Genomic DNA, 13,513 nt, shown 5'->3' with positions numbered 1-13,513 from the left:
TGGCAACATAGCAATCACGTGACTCTACATGTGCTGGGCAACTACTTGGCTGTAGCTGTGTGCTCCCACATTTTAGCGTGCCACTACACCAAAGTAGTAGCAAAATCTAACCACGTGACACACCCCTTGAGTAGCATCCTTGTCTTTTTCAATTAGTATCTGACATTTGCAGGTTGTGTTGGAACGATGGTTAAAGAATTGTGTGAGAGGCAAGGATTTTTAGGGTGATATCTTTTATGGGACCAGTTATATGGTTGTGATAAAGTTAGGCCAGCTTTCTAATGTAAGGCATTTTTCCTTGGGTTTGAGGAGGCAAGCAACCACAGTGGCCATCTTTACATGTGCGCCAGGGGTGGGGGTACTTTAATTCGAGCAGCTCTCAGAGTCACTCTAAAGTGCCTGCAGTATCTTGTGCATCCATTGTTCTGCGTTTCAAAATGGCGGCGGGGGTGATGACAAGCCTTGGTTAAAGTGTCCCTGCCATTCTGAAGTGTGGGGACGCTGAATACATGAGACGCAGAGGCTGCTGGAACGTGCTGATTAGCATACTCCAGCAGACTTGATTAATTGAGTCTGCTCCAATGTGCTGTAATCCCCACACTCGTACAGGTGCCCAGCGATTATTAGGAACAGTTCTTGCCTCCCTCTTCAGAGCTGAGGAACAATGCTTTGCATCTGAAGGCTGGTCTAACTTTATCCCAACCATGCAGCTGTTCCAGTAAAAGATATCACCCTAAAAATCCTTGCCTCTCATTTCCTGAACACTGATGATACCTTTGCCAAAGAGAAAAAATTTAGATTACCACATGTATTTGTGAAGAAGCTGAATTGAACTGCATGAAGTAATAGAAGAGATATAACTGAAACAATTTTTCGAGGGTAAAGCACTATAAATTTGCACTTTTATGGGTTGCACCCAGGTTGTCAATGTCCCAATTTCATCAACAGGCAGTATACCAAGTGCTTGTTTTAGTGCTTTACTACACCTGTCACCTGTGTCTACATGTGATCACCAGCTACATCACCATAGCGATGTGCTCCCCGGGTATAGCGTGCTGCTATGGCAACATAGCGGTGAAATCTACCTGTGTGCCATGCGCATGGCACAGAACCACCCCTGCTGAGCTGTGCTTTAGTACTTCCAAAAGGAAGTACTGAAGCACAGCGATGTGTAGATGCACCCACAGAAAAGGAAGAGAGAACATTTGCCAAGACAACTTCCAGAAAACTGGGATTATGGGGCTTTTATATGCATGCTCTGGGTGCGGCAGGGGGGCTTTAATTAGAGTGGCTCTGAGAGCCACTGTAATTAGAGTGCTTAGGGCATCTCATGTATCAGAGTCCTCATGCTGAAAAATGGCAGTGGGGGCACTTTAACTAAAGTTCATCGAATGAGCTTTAAAGCGCCCCCACTGATGCTGATACGCAAGATGCTGGAGTCTGCTGGAGTGCGGTAATTACCACGCTCCAGCAGACTCAATTAATCGAGTCTGCTCCAACACGCTGTAATTACAGTGCGTCAGAGCAGCCTTGCTGCTCGTGTATATGTGTCCTTGATTTGCTCTTCAGTCAAAGGCTGGTTGGGACCCGCTTGCTGCTACACTGATGAGCTGTTATCCTAAATATTCTCACATATAACTACTTTTTATATAAGCAGCATATGATATATTACATTATCTCAATGAACACTGGCTTACTTTTACTACAGTCGGCTCCAATAAAGCCAGGAGGACAGTCACAGGTTCCTGTCACAGGATCACAAAGGCCTCCATTGAGACATTTACATGCTTTCTGGCAATATGGGCCATAGGTTCCTTTTGGACACCCTGTTTTAAAACAGGAAAAATGCAGTTAGGACATACTACTAGTTTGACCAATAAGTTCCAAATGTGGTTTTCCATCTTCACTCCCTGTCATATTAGCTGCTCATAAACCATCAATCCTTTATTTGTATTTTTTTAAATTTAAGCAGTAGAAAGTGAAATTCCTTTCTAACCGATGTGTTTTTTTCTGAATTGGGTTTTTCGCTGCACTTTCTTAGGTAGTCCCTGGTCTGTAAATGGAAAGTTACGCAAATATGCAATGAGAATATAAAATGGAGTATTTCAGTAGACTCAGAACTAAGCACAAAACTTGTAAATCATCTTGATAAAAAGAAAAATTACCCTATAGTACTAGTAACCCCAGTTAAGACTGGGTTTGGATGTAATACTGGGACCATTTTTAAGTGAGGGGGAGCTATCCATGAATTATTATTCTGACTTAGTAAAAGTAGGCTTTTTGGATAATAGGGAACATTTATATCGTATTTTAAACAAGTTGTGGAACAGGGATTTATTATTTCCCTCCATGGTTTTATTTGTGTTCACAGGTACATTTTTAACACCAGTGGCAAAGGACAAACAAACACCTACCCTGCTCTTATGCCCCACTTCAGGACAACAGTTCTAGGACTTGAGATCTCATTTATAACTAGAATTTCTGATTGACACCTGGTAAGTTGCACCCACATAAAACTAATGTGAGAATCAAGAATCTAATGCTTACTGCACCAGTAGAGACCTAAATTCATACTCCTAATGTTCAAGGTCAAACTAAGGTCCCTACAAACATGAAGCCATGGGGCCCCATTCTGGCCTTGACTTCTTTTACTTGGAGTGCCAGTAGCAGCAAAGAGAGGCAGGAGCAATGGCTTGGGACTACACCCGGAGAGAAGGATAGCAGTAACCACCTACTTTCCTAAGAATCAAGAGGGGAGTGCAAAGGTGGGAGGACTGGACTGCATCACACTCTGAGTCCTCTGCAGTGCGGGGCTGGCAAAATCCTCAGAGCACAGGGTCTTGGCATTAAAACCACTGAGATGCTTGGGGAAATCCACCACTCTGAGCTACTGTTTCAGGTTGTCCCAGTTACACTCCACTCAGGTTATTCCTTTAACCACAGTATTAAGTGAAAAGTGAGTGTCTGCAATAAACACACTGCTCCAGGAGAAAGGCACTGGCTTCTAGTACTTGTAGCTTAACCTGGCCCTGTTAATATTGATTTCTAAAGGGCCAGAATATGCCTGCCTTTCTCCTGTGACCTGTGCTGAAAGCAACAGAAAGGTGGAAGGGAAAGCTGTAGCTTGTCAGGAGTGTGAATACGATTTTAGATCTGCTGTGTTAAGGGCAGCACTACAGCCCTTTATAAACACAATTCACACTGCTAAAGGCTGCCTCCTTGCTCCTGAAAATGACATTTTTACTTTTCTCCACCAAAAAACAGGAAGCCTTTGGCCTTTTGGAAAACCCTGGCTAAGTAAATGTTTGGCTGCATCCTACTAACAAGATCTCTGCAAATCTGTCTTTAAGGAGTTTTTGATATTAATAATGTACATGCTTTTCATGGGTATAAGATCACGATCTATGTGAATGGAGAAGAAATTGTTGCTTCCTTAGCTGTTCATTCTATCATCTGAGAACAATAAATGCAATCAGGTTATCTTTTAAAACAAAACTGGGCACTGCCTAAGTCAGGATATCAGATTCACTGGTCCATAGAAACCCCTGTCTTTACAGCATATAGATGCCTTGCCCTCCTCCAGGTTCTTTTTGCTGAATACATCGCTATCAGTCTATCAGAACTGAACATCTGAACATTATGTTGCCCACTTCCTACTTAAATATGCTAAAAGAGACCCATCCTGTGCTGCAAATTTTATAGAGTAAAAGTTGCTATTTTATATGCACAGAAATGTGTCAGTTCCTAGCATTCTTGGTTTGTTGTAGTGTTCATTTAATAGCCATAGTGTTTGTTTAATAGCCACCAAGAACCAACGTTAAGGACACACCCTTGTCTAATGATTTTATTTGGCATCTTCAGTGATTTTCTTCTTATGTCCCCTCCCCCTTCCTTTTGGTCATTCTTTGACTTTTTCCTTTTTTACTCTGTTTCACACCCCCAACCACGTTGTTCTCATCCCTGGCAGAGGTTTCAGAATTGTTTTTCAGCTCGGGCAGACAGGGTTTCTCTCATAACTAGCAGAGGTTGCCATAATTCATGTAATTCTTCCTCTCCCAATGTACTTATCCCTTTTAACTTTTTTTTTTTCATTTCAGTTCAACAGGGAGCAACACAAGCAGAGCAAACACATCTGCTGCAACATTCAACATAATTATCAGCAAGACACGTTCATCTGTTACTACTTTCCAAGACAGCTTATAGGCAGACAGCTACAGCAATTTACACACTATCTTGCCATTTACGTAGGCTATGCATCCATAAAGAGGTTTAGCCTCTAACCACCAGTTATCTAATAAAGACATTTTCTAATTTAACAGTTTCCTGTGTATCTGAGTTATGTTTTTCTGAGAACTGCAAGAACAGCAGCCAGATTTCAGTCATTTCCTGATCTCTTCCTTCTAACTAGGGAGCATTTTGTCTTGAGCAACTGTTCCTAAATCCTTCCATACCAACAGCATATACTGTGGGTGTCCTTATCAATACTGCTAATTGCATTGCCAAAGAATACATTAATGCAGTGCCTCATTACCTAGAACTGGAAAGTCAATCAGTAGACACTGGGTTGAGGGACATCTTTCTTGCTCAAAGTTCACCAGGCTCTATTATATCTGTAAACAGTTTAGAGATGCTGATGTTTTTGCATCTATTACAGCCACTTTCTTTCTTTCTTTCTTTCTTTCTTTCTTTCTTTCTTTCTTTCGCTTTGGACCAGGCTCGCTTGGAGCTGCGTGGGGCGATCCCGAGCGTAAGACTCCCCAGCTTCCTATCTCTTTCCTTTTTTCACTCCCACCTGTCTAAATGTCTCTAGCCTCTGTTTATTTCGCTTTCTTTCTCTTTTCTTGCTGTTTTGCAGCTTTTTTCCCCCCTTTTCTCTCCTCTTTGTCCCATCCCCCCATACTTCTGGTCTCTTGTCTTCACAGCCTTCCTTCTTACTGTCTCTTTCTCGCTCTTTCTCTCTCTCTTTCTTTTCTGCTTGCTTGTAGCGGGGAGTTCCATTAGCTTGCCTTCCGCGGGGTGCTCTAAATTACCCCTTTTCCCCCCTCCCTTTTGTTTTTGTCTTTTTTTTTTCTCGCTTTTTCAAACCCTAGCCGCTTTTTTTTCCCCTACCCCCTTCCCCACTCCCATCTGGAGTTTTTTTGTGGCCACTTTCCTGGACACTTATCTTTTTTAGTTACTATAAACTTTTTTTGTTGTTGCTTTGCTTAGTTAGAGTTGGGAATTAACCCTGTCCTGTCAGGAATGGCTGCTCCTACAGCCAGCAGCTGGCACGAGGATGCCTCCCAGAACCTTCCCATTACCTGTGGGTTGAGGGTGCACACCCCTCCCTTCGTTGGGGTTGAGGTCTGCGTGGATGCTCTGGCTAGTCTCTTGGGACAGCAGACCATCCGTTATGCAGGCCGTGTCAACACGGTCCCGATGATCTACCTGAGCGACCCCACCCTAGTCCATAGGGTGTGCGTAGAGGGCCTGGACATTGCGGGGGCGCATTATTTTGTCACCCCCCTAGATACCCTAGCGGTGAGGGTGGTGATCTCCAACGTACCCCCGCACGTGACCGATTGAGACCTGGCCAGGGTACTCGAGCCCTATGGGGTGCTTACGAGTCCCTTTCGCCGGTTGACCATAGGGAGTAAAAACCCTAAACTGAGGCATGTCCTGTCTTTTCGAAGGCAGGTGTTCATGCTCTTTAGGGAGGGCTCACGGTCTCTGCCTCAGTCCTTGAGCCTCTTGTCCAATGGGCGGAGGTATGCGATTTATTTTTCTTGTCGGGAGACCACGTGCTTTCAGTGTGGGAGCTCGTCCCACCTAGCGGCTCAGTGCCCACGGGGGGGACCGGCCAAAACGTCGGAGACTACAGCGACGCTGACGGACGGCCCATCCACTTCCGGGATGCAGGCCCCACCCAGTGAGGCCGGGAGTCTTTCCCGACCTCCTCCTGCCCCTGTTCCATCTGAGGGGGCTCAAGTGTCTGGCGTGGGAGTGTCCTCCGGCGGAGGGGCTGGGGCTAGGCCCCAGTCCTCCCCCCCCATTCCACCTACGGTGCCCACTCCCACCAGTGCAGAGACGGCACCGGGGGGAGAGGCGGATGCTTCCGCTTCCGCCCTGCCTGCTCTGACCTCCCCGATCGAGGCCGGGGTGGTCAGCGATTGTGGCACCGAGGCCCCATCGGACAGCGGGGCTCAGACCTCCTGCAAGTTGCTCTCCACCACGGCTTTGGCTGAGGTGGCTGGCTCTGAGGAGACAGGCCAGGCACAGTCTGGCCCATCGTCTGTGAAGGATGGGTCATCTGCCACAAAGCAGAAGAAGAAGAAGAGCAACAAGGAGAAGAAAGTGAAAGGGACCCCTCAGGACGCCCCATCCCCACTGAGGCCTTCCTCAGCTGGTGCTGGCGAGGCCCCTGCTGGAGAGCCCGGCCCTGCTCCAGCTGTCACGTCAGCAACCTTGATGACCGGGGATGAGGGCAGTTTGGAGGTGGGGGAAACAGGGGTCATTAATGCCTCACCCGTCTCCCAGCTCTCGGAGACGGGGGGCAAGAAGACATATGCACAATGTGTCGCCTCTGGAGGTCTGACCCAGGGAGCAGCAGAAGAGTCTGCTGACCTCTTGGTCACGTCCCAGGCCACTGAATTGGATGAGGAGGCTTGAGAGATGGAAATCCAGCTTTCTGAGTGTCGCAAGCGACCTCGAGAGCGGGATGACCTCTCCCCCCCCAAGAAGGTGGGGCTTGCTCTTCAAGAGCCAGACCTCGACCTGGATGATCAGAGGAGGTTGATGGGCTTGGATATTGAGGGTGTGGATGTAGCGCTCCCAGCCAGTGTGCGCCCTCGCCGCTTCTCTGTGGGAAATGTGCAGCCCATGTTGGCAGACCCCCCTGGGTCGGTCCTGACTATGGGGGGCTCTTGACCTTTCTAAAGCAAACGAAGGGACAAAAGAACATAGCGGTGCGCATCGCCCAGTGGTGCGCGGATCCCAAAGTGTTCGTCAAGGCTGCCAGGGCGGCGGCCAAGCTCATGCAGTAGGATCTGGGCACTAGGCAGATGGCCTATCGTCTGGAGAAGTTCGCCCAGTGGGTGAGAGATGAGTGGGGCCTGGCAGGGTCCCTGGACAAGAGTAGGGCACAATAGGCCTTTTCTTTTCGACCTGTCTCTGCCTTTGCTTGACTCTTGGAGGCTTGCTTTTTATCTACACCTTACCTCGCTCTTCTTCTCCCAAACTCACACCCATGGCAGCCACAACCATTGGCACCTTCAACATCAATGGCTGTTGAGATCCGGTGAAGCGAGAGGCCGTGCTGGAGCTCCTGCGCCAGAAGCGGCTGGCTGTCGCCTTCCTCCAGGAGACGCACTCCGACAGGCACAACCAGTTGGCCTGGCACGCTGCCTGGCAAGGCCAGGTGTTCTTGAGTCACGGCGCCAACCTTAGCGCTGGGGTCGCGACTCTCCTATCATCACAGCTGCAGCATGATATGGCGGTGGCACGAGAGGTTGTCCCCGGCCGCCTGTTGAGGGTCCGCGTCACCCTAGCGCAACACCATCTGCTGCTCGTCAACGTCTATGCACCCTCTGATGGCCAGGAGAGGGTCACTTTCTTTGAGACCTTGGCCGGCCTTTTGCGCGATGTCGGCGAGGACGATGACCTGGTTCTTGTAGGCGGGGACTTTAATTGTACCACCGATACCCTGCTCGACCATACGGGGCCTGAGCCTCACCTGCCTTCAGCCCGCAAGCTGCAGTCTGTCTTGGAGACTGCAGGCATCGTCGATGTCTGGCGAGCCCTGCACCCCGACACGCGCCAGTACACCTGGGCCAGGATGAGTGCCGGGGGTCTCACTATGGCCTGCCTCGACCGCATTTATGTCACCAGGTACCACCTGCCATTCCTACGCAGCGGCCGCATCGTTCCCTCGGGCCTGTCAGACCATGGCCTAGCCTTTTGTGAACTGAGCCTGCCAGGGAGAACCTGTGCACGAGCGCCTTATTGGTGCTTCAACGTCAGCCTGCTTCAAGACTCTTACTTCCGGGACTGCTTTGCCAATTTTTGGCGGGGCTGGGAGGCCACAAGACCGAAGTACTCCTCCTGGAAGCTATGGTGGGATGTGGGCAAGGTACAGATTCGGGCCTTTTGCCAGCAGTACACTCAGCTGGCCACAAATGAACTGTGCTGCCGTATCAGAGAGCTGGAGGAGGACATGGTGAAGCTCGAGGCTGCCCTGCTGGCAGCCGGCAGTGATGCGGTGCTGCGCGAGAGCCTCCGGTTCCGGAAGAAGTGCCTATGTGACTTGGCGGAGAGTGCGGCCCGTGGAGCGAGGATCCGCGCCCGCTGCCAAGAGCTGGCCGAAACGGATGCCCTGACCCACTTCTTTTTCAACCTGGAGCGACGGCAGGCAGCGAGCAAAGTCTTAGATCACCTCAAGACCCCTGAGGGCCAGGTCATCACTGACCCAGGTGAAGTACGTGAGCATGCTGTGGCTTTCTATTGTGACCTGTTTGTGGCTGAGCCATCCTGCCCTGACGCCGCGTGGGAACTCCATGCGGGTCTGCCGTGCCTTGGTGCCTTGGAGGCCGGCGAGCTTGAGCAGGAGTTGTCTTTGGCGGAGCTGGCGGCGGCCACAGCTGGCCTCGCCTCTGGCAAAGCCCCAGGACTCGACGGGCTACCTGCGGAGTTCTACAAGGCTTTCTGGCCTCTCCTCGGCACCTGCCTCCTGCGTGTTTTCCAGGAGAGTCTTGCCAACAAGGTCTTGCTGATCAGTTGCCGCCGTGCAGTGCTCACGCTGCTGCCCAAGAAAGGGGACCTTGCCTGCATTAAGAACTGGTGGCCGGTCTCCCTGCTGTGAGCGGATAACAAGATCCTGGCCAAAGCGCTGGCCACCCGCCTCCGCACTGTCATGGCCTCCGTCACTGGGCCCGAGCAGAGCTATTGCGTGCCGGGCAGAACCATTCGAGACAACCTGTTTCTGCTGCACGACCTACTTACAGCCAGCGAACTCTTTGGCCTGGACGTTGGCCTTCTCTCCCTGGACCAGGAGAAAGCCTTTGACCGGGTGGACCACGCCTACCTCTTTCGGACCCTGGAGGCCTTTGGCTTTGGGCCCCTTTTCATCGGCGCCCTCCGGGTCTTGTATCGAGACACTTCCAGCCTGCTCAAGGTGAACGGCGTGCTCTGTGCCCCATTCCCCGCGCGCAGAGGCATCCGTCAGGGCTGCCCCCTGTCGGGCATGCTCTATGCCCTGGCCATCGAGCCACTGTTGCATGCGCTGCGGCGTCGCCTGAGCGGTGTGGCCTTGCCACCAGCCGGGGGCCCGTCCCTTGCCCCTCCGCTGCGGCTCTGAGCATACGCAGACGACCTGACCATCTTCCTTAACACCCAGGAAGACCTGGAGGCCCTGACAGCCTGCCAGGGAGCCTATGAACGTGCCTCTTCGGCCCGTATCAACTGGGCCAAGAGCAATACCCTGCTGCTTGGAGAGTGGATCGCCACGACCCCCCTGGCCTTGCCCGGGGGCCTCAGCTGGTGCCGCGAGGGCCTTAAGATCCTGGGCGTGTTCCTGGGGCCACCGGCCTTCATGGCACGCAACTGGGACAGCCTCGAGGAAGGAGTGAAGGCCCGCCTACAAAGGTGGCACTGGCGCCTGCCCAGCCTCTCCTACCGTGGATGCGTCCTCATCGTGAACAACCTAGTGGCGGCGAGCCTGTGGCATCGGTGCGCCGTACTCGATCCACCGGAGGACCTGCTCGAGAGACTCCAGCGCCTCCTGGTTGACTTCTTCTGGGACGGGCGCCACTGGCTCCCACGACCTGTCCTTTACCTACCTGTGACTGAGGGGGGCCAGAGTTTGGTTGACCTGGCGAGCAGGGTGGTCTCCTTCCGCCTCCAGGCCCTCCAGCGACTCCTGCACAGCGAGGAGCACCCACCTTGGCAACACCTGGCATGCCAGTTTCTGCAGAGGGTGGGGGCCCTCGGCTTTGACTGGGAGCTCTTCCTGCTGGACCTCACGCTTTTGAACTGGGCCGTGCTTCCAGCCTTTTACTGTAGCGTGGTATGAGCCTGGCAAGCCACGTTCCACCTCCAGTCTCAGGCCCGTCACCTTCAGTTCCCACGGTTGCTGGGGGAACCCCTGGTGCACAACCCGGCGCTGAGGCGCCCCGTGCCGAGCCTGGCCTCTGCCAGTCTCACGGCCGCTCTCATTCAGGCGCGTGTTCTCCGCCTGGGCCACCTCCTTGACCCCGCTCGGTCGGCCTGGCTCTCGCCCGAGGCCTTGAGCAGCCGGCTGGGCATGCGCTCCGTTCACAGCGTGGGCCATCTCCTGTGTGACATCCGGGCTGCCCTCCCATTGGAGGCGGCAGCTGCCCTGGAGGACCATCTCTGGGCGGGCCAGGTCCCCTGCACTGAGGATGCCCCGAGCGAGGCTTTCCCTGCGTTACCAGTCGCCCCAGCCGTGGCCAATGATCTGGCTGGCGGCCCTGGCACCCTGCTGATGCTCCCTGTGCCTCCTGATAGTGACACAGGTTGTCCTTTTGCTTCTCTGTCGCGTAGAGGTTTATACGCCTGGGTGATCCACGTCCGCCACGCCCAAGTGCTGGCAGGCCGCCCCGACACACCGTGGCGACGGCGCCTGGGGCCGCCAGGTTCCCCACCGGCCCACCCGGCGTGGCGCACATTGTATAAGCCGCCAACCGCCAAGAAGACTGGTGACCTGCAGTGGCGGTTGCTGCACGGCATCCTAGCCACTGGCACGTTTGTGTCCCACTTGGACCCAGCCGCCTCGACAGCCTGCCCTTTCTGCCCGGGGGGTGTCGAGGAGACCCTTTTTCATGCTTTCCTTGACTGCCCCAGCCTGCAGCCACTCTTTGTCACCCTCAGCCTGCTGCTGCGGGCTCTGGGCAGGAGCTTTTCGGAGACCACCTATGTGTGCTCCTGCCCGTACCGGGCGGCTGAGAGGGGCCCCGTCTGCCTGGCCAACTTCGTGCTGGGTCAGGCCAAGTTGGCCGTCCTCAAGAGCCGCTGGAACCGGCTTGCCGGGACCAGCTCAGATGATGCCCTGCGGCTTTTCCGCCTCCTGGTGCAGGCGCGCCTCTCGCTGGAGTTTGAGCACGCTGTGCTCCGGCGGGTGGTGCCCGCCTTTGAGGCGCGCTGGGCCCTTGAGGGCGCGCTGTGCCGGGTGGAGGACGGCCGTCTCAAATACGCGCTCTGATGTCATGACCGGTCTGGGCGACCGGGCTGGCTCGGTGTCGAACTGCGACTTCCAGCTCTGCCGCGTCCTGGGCCCTCTCCAGGCTGCTTTTTTGCTCTCTGTTGTGTGGAAGTTGAAGGTTGTATGACGTGTATGATGGGATGGAGCAGGGTCGGAATTGTTTAGGACTGTGTGGCCGGCACGCCGACCGCGTAGCATGTGAGACACAACGGGAAATGCAACGAAGGGGTGTGTCATGGTGTGATGTGTTGGTGGTATGGTTGTTCCAGGGATTCTTTTGGCCCGGGATTTGGCGTGCGTGGGACGCACTTTTGCGGACGGTCTGTGGCTCGGATCTTTTGGTTCTCTGGTATTTGGTGTGCGTTGGACGCAGTTTTGTGGGCAGTAAAATGGGTGTGGGTGGCTCCCGTGTGGAAAACGAACTCCCTTGCCCAATTTGGTTTCTGGATCCGAGGACAAAGAGACTTGTCCGATCTAGTTTTTGGGTTGGTAGTAAGTTGTTTGTGCTTTCGCTTTGCAAGCGACCACCATTGTTGTATCCCTGAACCCCTGAATAAAGTAATTAAAAAGTCAAAAGTCTTTCTTTCTTCTCTCCCTAATTTGACCACATGCAGGCAAACTTGCTTGTCCACTGAGTTATGGACAACTGATGGGCTTCTTATTACTATACTTGTCTGCTTCCTCCATATCCTGCCAAGAGACTATTTCATTTCTTCACTCTCACTCCAGAACTTGAGAACATGAAAGCCCAGTTGCTCTTGGCTCCTGGAGCATTAACTTCTCAGCCAGCTACACCTTTTAAGGATATTTTCCTGAATCTTTTTGCACAGTACTATACAAAAGCAGTTGCTGCCAGAAACTGCTTCCAGCAGCATCCAACCACACACTGACTGGATTAAAGCCAACTTGACTTTCATTGGGAGTGGCTCCCGATACTAAGTCCAGTTTTCCATAATACAGTGAAAGCTTCTTTAGTGTGGGATAGATTAGGTCCAATTCTCATCTTAGTTACATCAGTGTGTATGCAGAATATAAATAAAGCCAATAAAGACACTGAAACAATCCCAGTGTCAAGATGATATGAGATCAGAAACTGATCCTAGAATACTTGCAAGGGCTGTTCCTACAACAAAAGTTATCCTAATTTTAAAGCAATCTGTTTACATTCCAACACTGTGCCACTGACTGGTCAAAAGTATTGAGCGAAAAGTATAAAACAAAGGAAGAATGCAGATGTGAGGGAGCATTCTCTCTCTAAATTCCTATCCTAGAGACCAAGGCTGACCCTTTGTTTTACGAGACATAAAACTTAAACAGTCTACAATTGATTCATAGAGAAGTAGAAGATACTGTGCAGCTCCAGCCCTTCTGAAGAATGAACAGGCCTCATCAAGAATGAATAGGCCTCATTTACTCTGGTTTAAATCATTCCTCTATGAAGTCAAGACCAAAATCCCACTTGATTTCAATGGAGCCCACATTTCACTCTGTAAATATTTCTGCTAAATCATGGCAAGTCTAACTGCCTTCATTTCCAAATTCTAAGGCTAAATTTTGAGCTTCTTATTCCATTTTATTTAGGGATGTTTCAATGAAATTGTCAAAGTCTGGCCCCTTGTACACATACATGTTGACTACTCCCAAAAGAGCCAACACAGCAGTAGTCAGGGCTTCACATCAACCTTGACTCAATATATTTAAAATGACACTGTCAAGGACTTAAGCCCTCAAATGTTAATAACTTCAACATTGATTATATTAAAATTTCAAGGACTTGATTCTGATTTTGCATATATTAACATAAATCAGAAGCCAGTAATATTGTACTGGTATAAAGCTGATGTAAACAGGAGCAGAATCAGACCCTATTCTTTCTTAAATATAACTTCTGTTAGCATGATGATGATATGGATGAAATCCTGTGAAATGGGTGAGCCTCTTATCTAATTCCATTCCAGGAGCTAAGCACCGTTTTTAACTCTTGGTTAGAGCCACATTCATTGCTGTTGGTTTCAGTCTCAAAATCGTTGTCTGGAAGGGCAACAGATAGAGCTCAGCTGATTCCTTAGACAACATGGAGGAAGATCAATTAATGGAAGGAAAGAATGACTGAGCTTGAAAGGAGAAAATGTTTCATTCTTTAGAGGGATATTACTGACCACAACATAAAACCCTCCTAAATTAAAGCTGTAAATACAACAGTAACTGGCCGTCTCCTTTTGGTCACTTTAGTGTGTGTTTTTCCTCAGTTGCCACATTCCACCACAAACAACTTTATTGATCTCCTAAAATATCAGTGTGAGGTGTGTGGATCTGGGA

The 13,513-nt window shown here is 51.1% G+C and overlaps 1 protein-coding gene across 10 annotated transcripts in view; it reads right to left on the bottom strand.

Annotated features, from left to right (window-relative positions):
• LOC149863074 (uncharacterized) overlaps nucleotides 1-13,513 on the bottom strand; it is a 347,984-nt gene that overhangs the window by 16,629 nt on the left and 317,842 nt on the right. For all 10 annotated transcript variants that reach the window (XR_016443055.1, XM_090052663.1, XM_090052665.1 and 7 more), the window contains one exon: nucleotides 1,698-1,826. Coding sequence is in view for 9 of the 10 variants with exons in the window: in XM_090052663.1 (XP_089908789.1) it covers nucleotides 1,698-1,826 (129 nt within the window). In the remaining variant the exon portion in view is untranslated. The remainder of the gene's footprint in view (nucleotides 1-1,697; nucleotides 1,827-13,513) is intronic.

The sequence above is a fragment of the Crocodylus siamensis genome, chromosome 6, assembly GCF_052110815.1.
Source record: "Crocodylus siamensis isolate JL-2025a chromosome 6, ASM5211081v1, whole genome shotgun sequence".
Lineage (NCBI taxonomy): Eukaryota > Metazoa > Chordata > Crocodylia > Crocodylidae > Crocodylus > Crocodylus siamensis.
The sequence above is the reverse complement of the archived record's forward strand: the minus strand, read 5'-3'. Positions and strand labels throughout refer to the sequence as shown.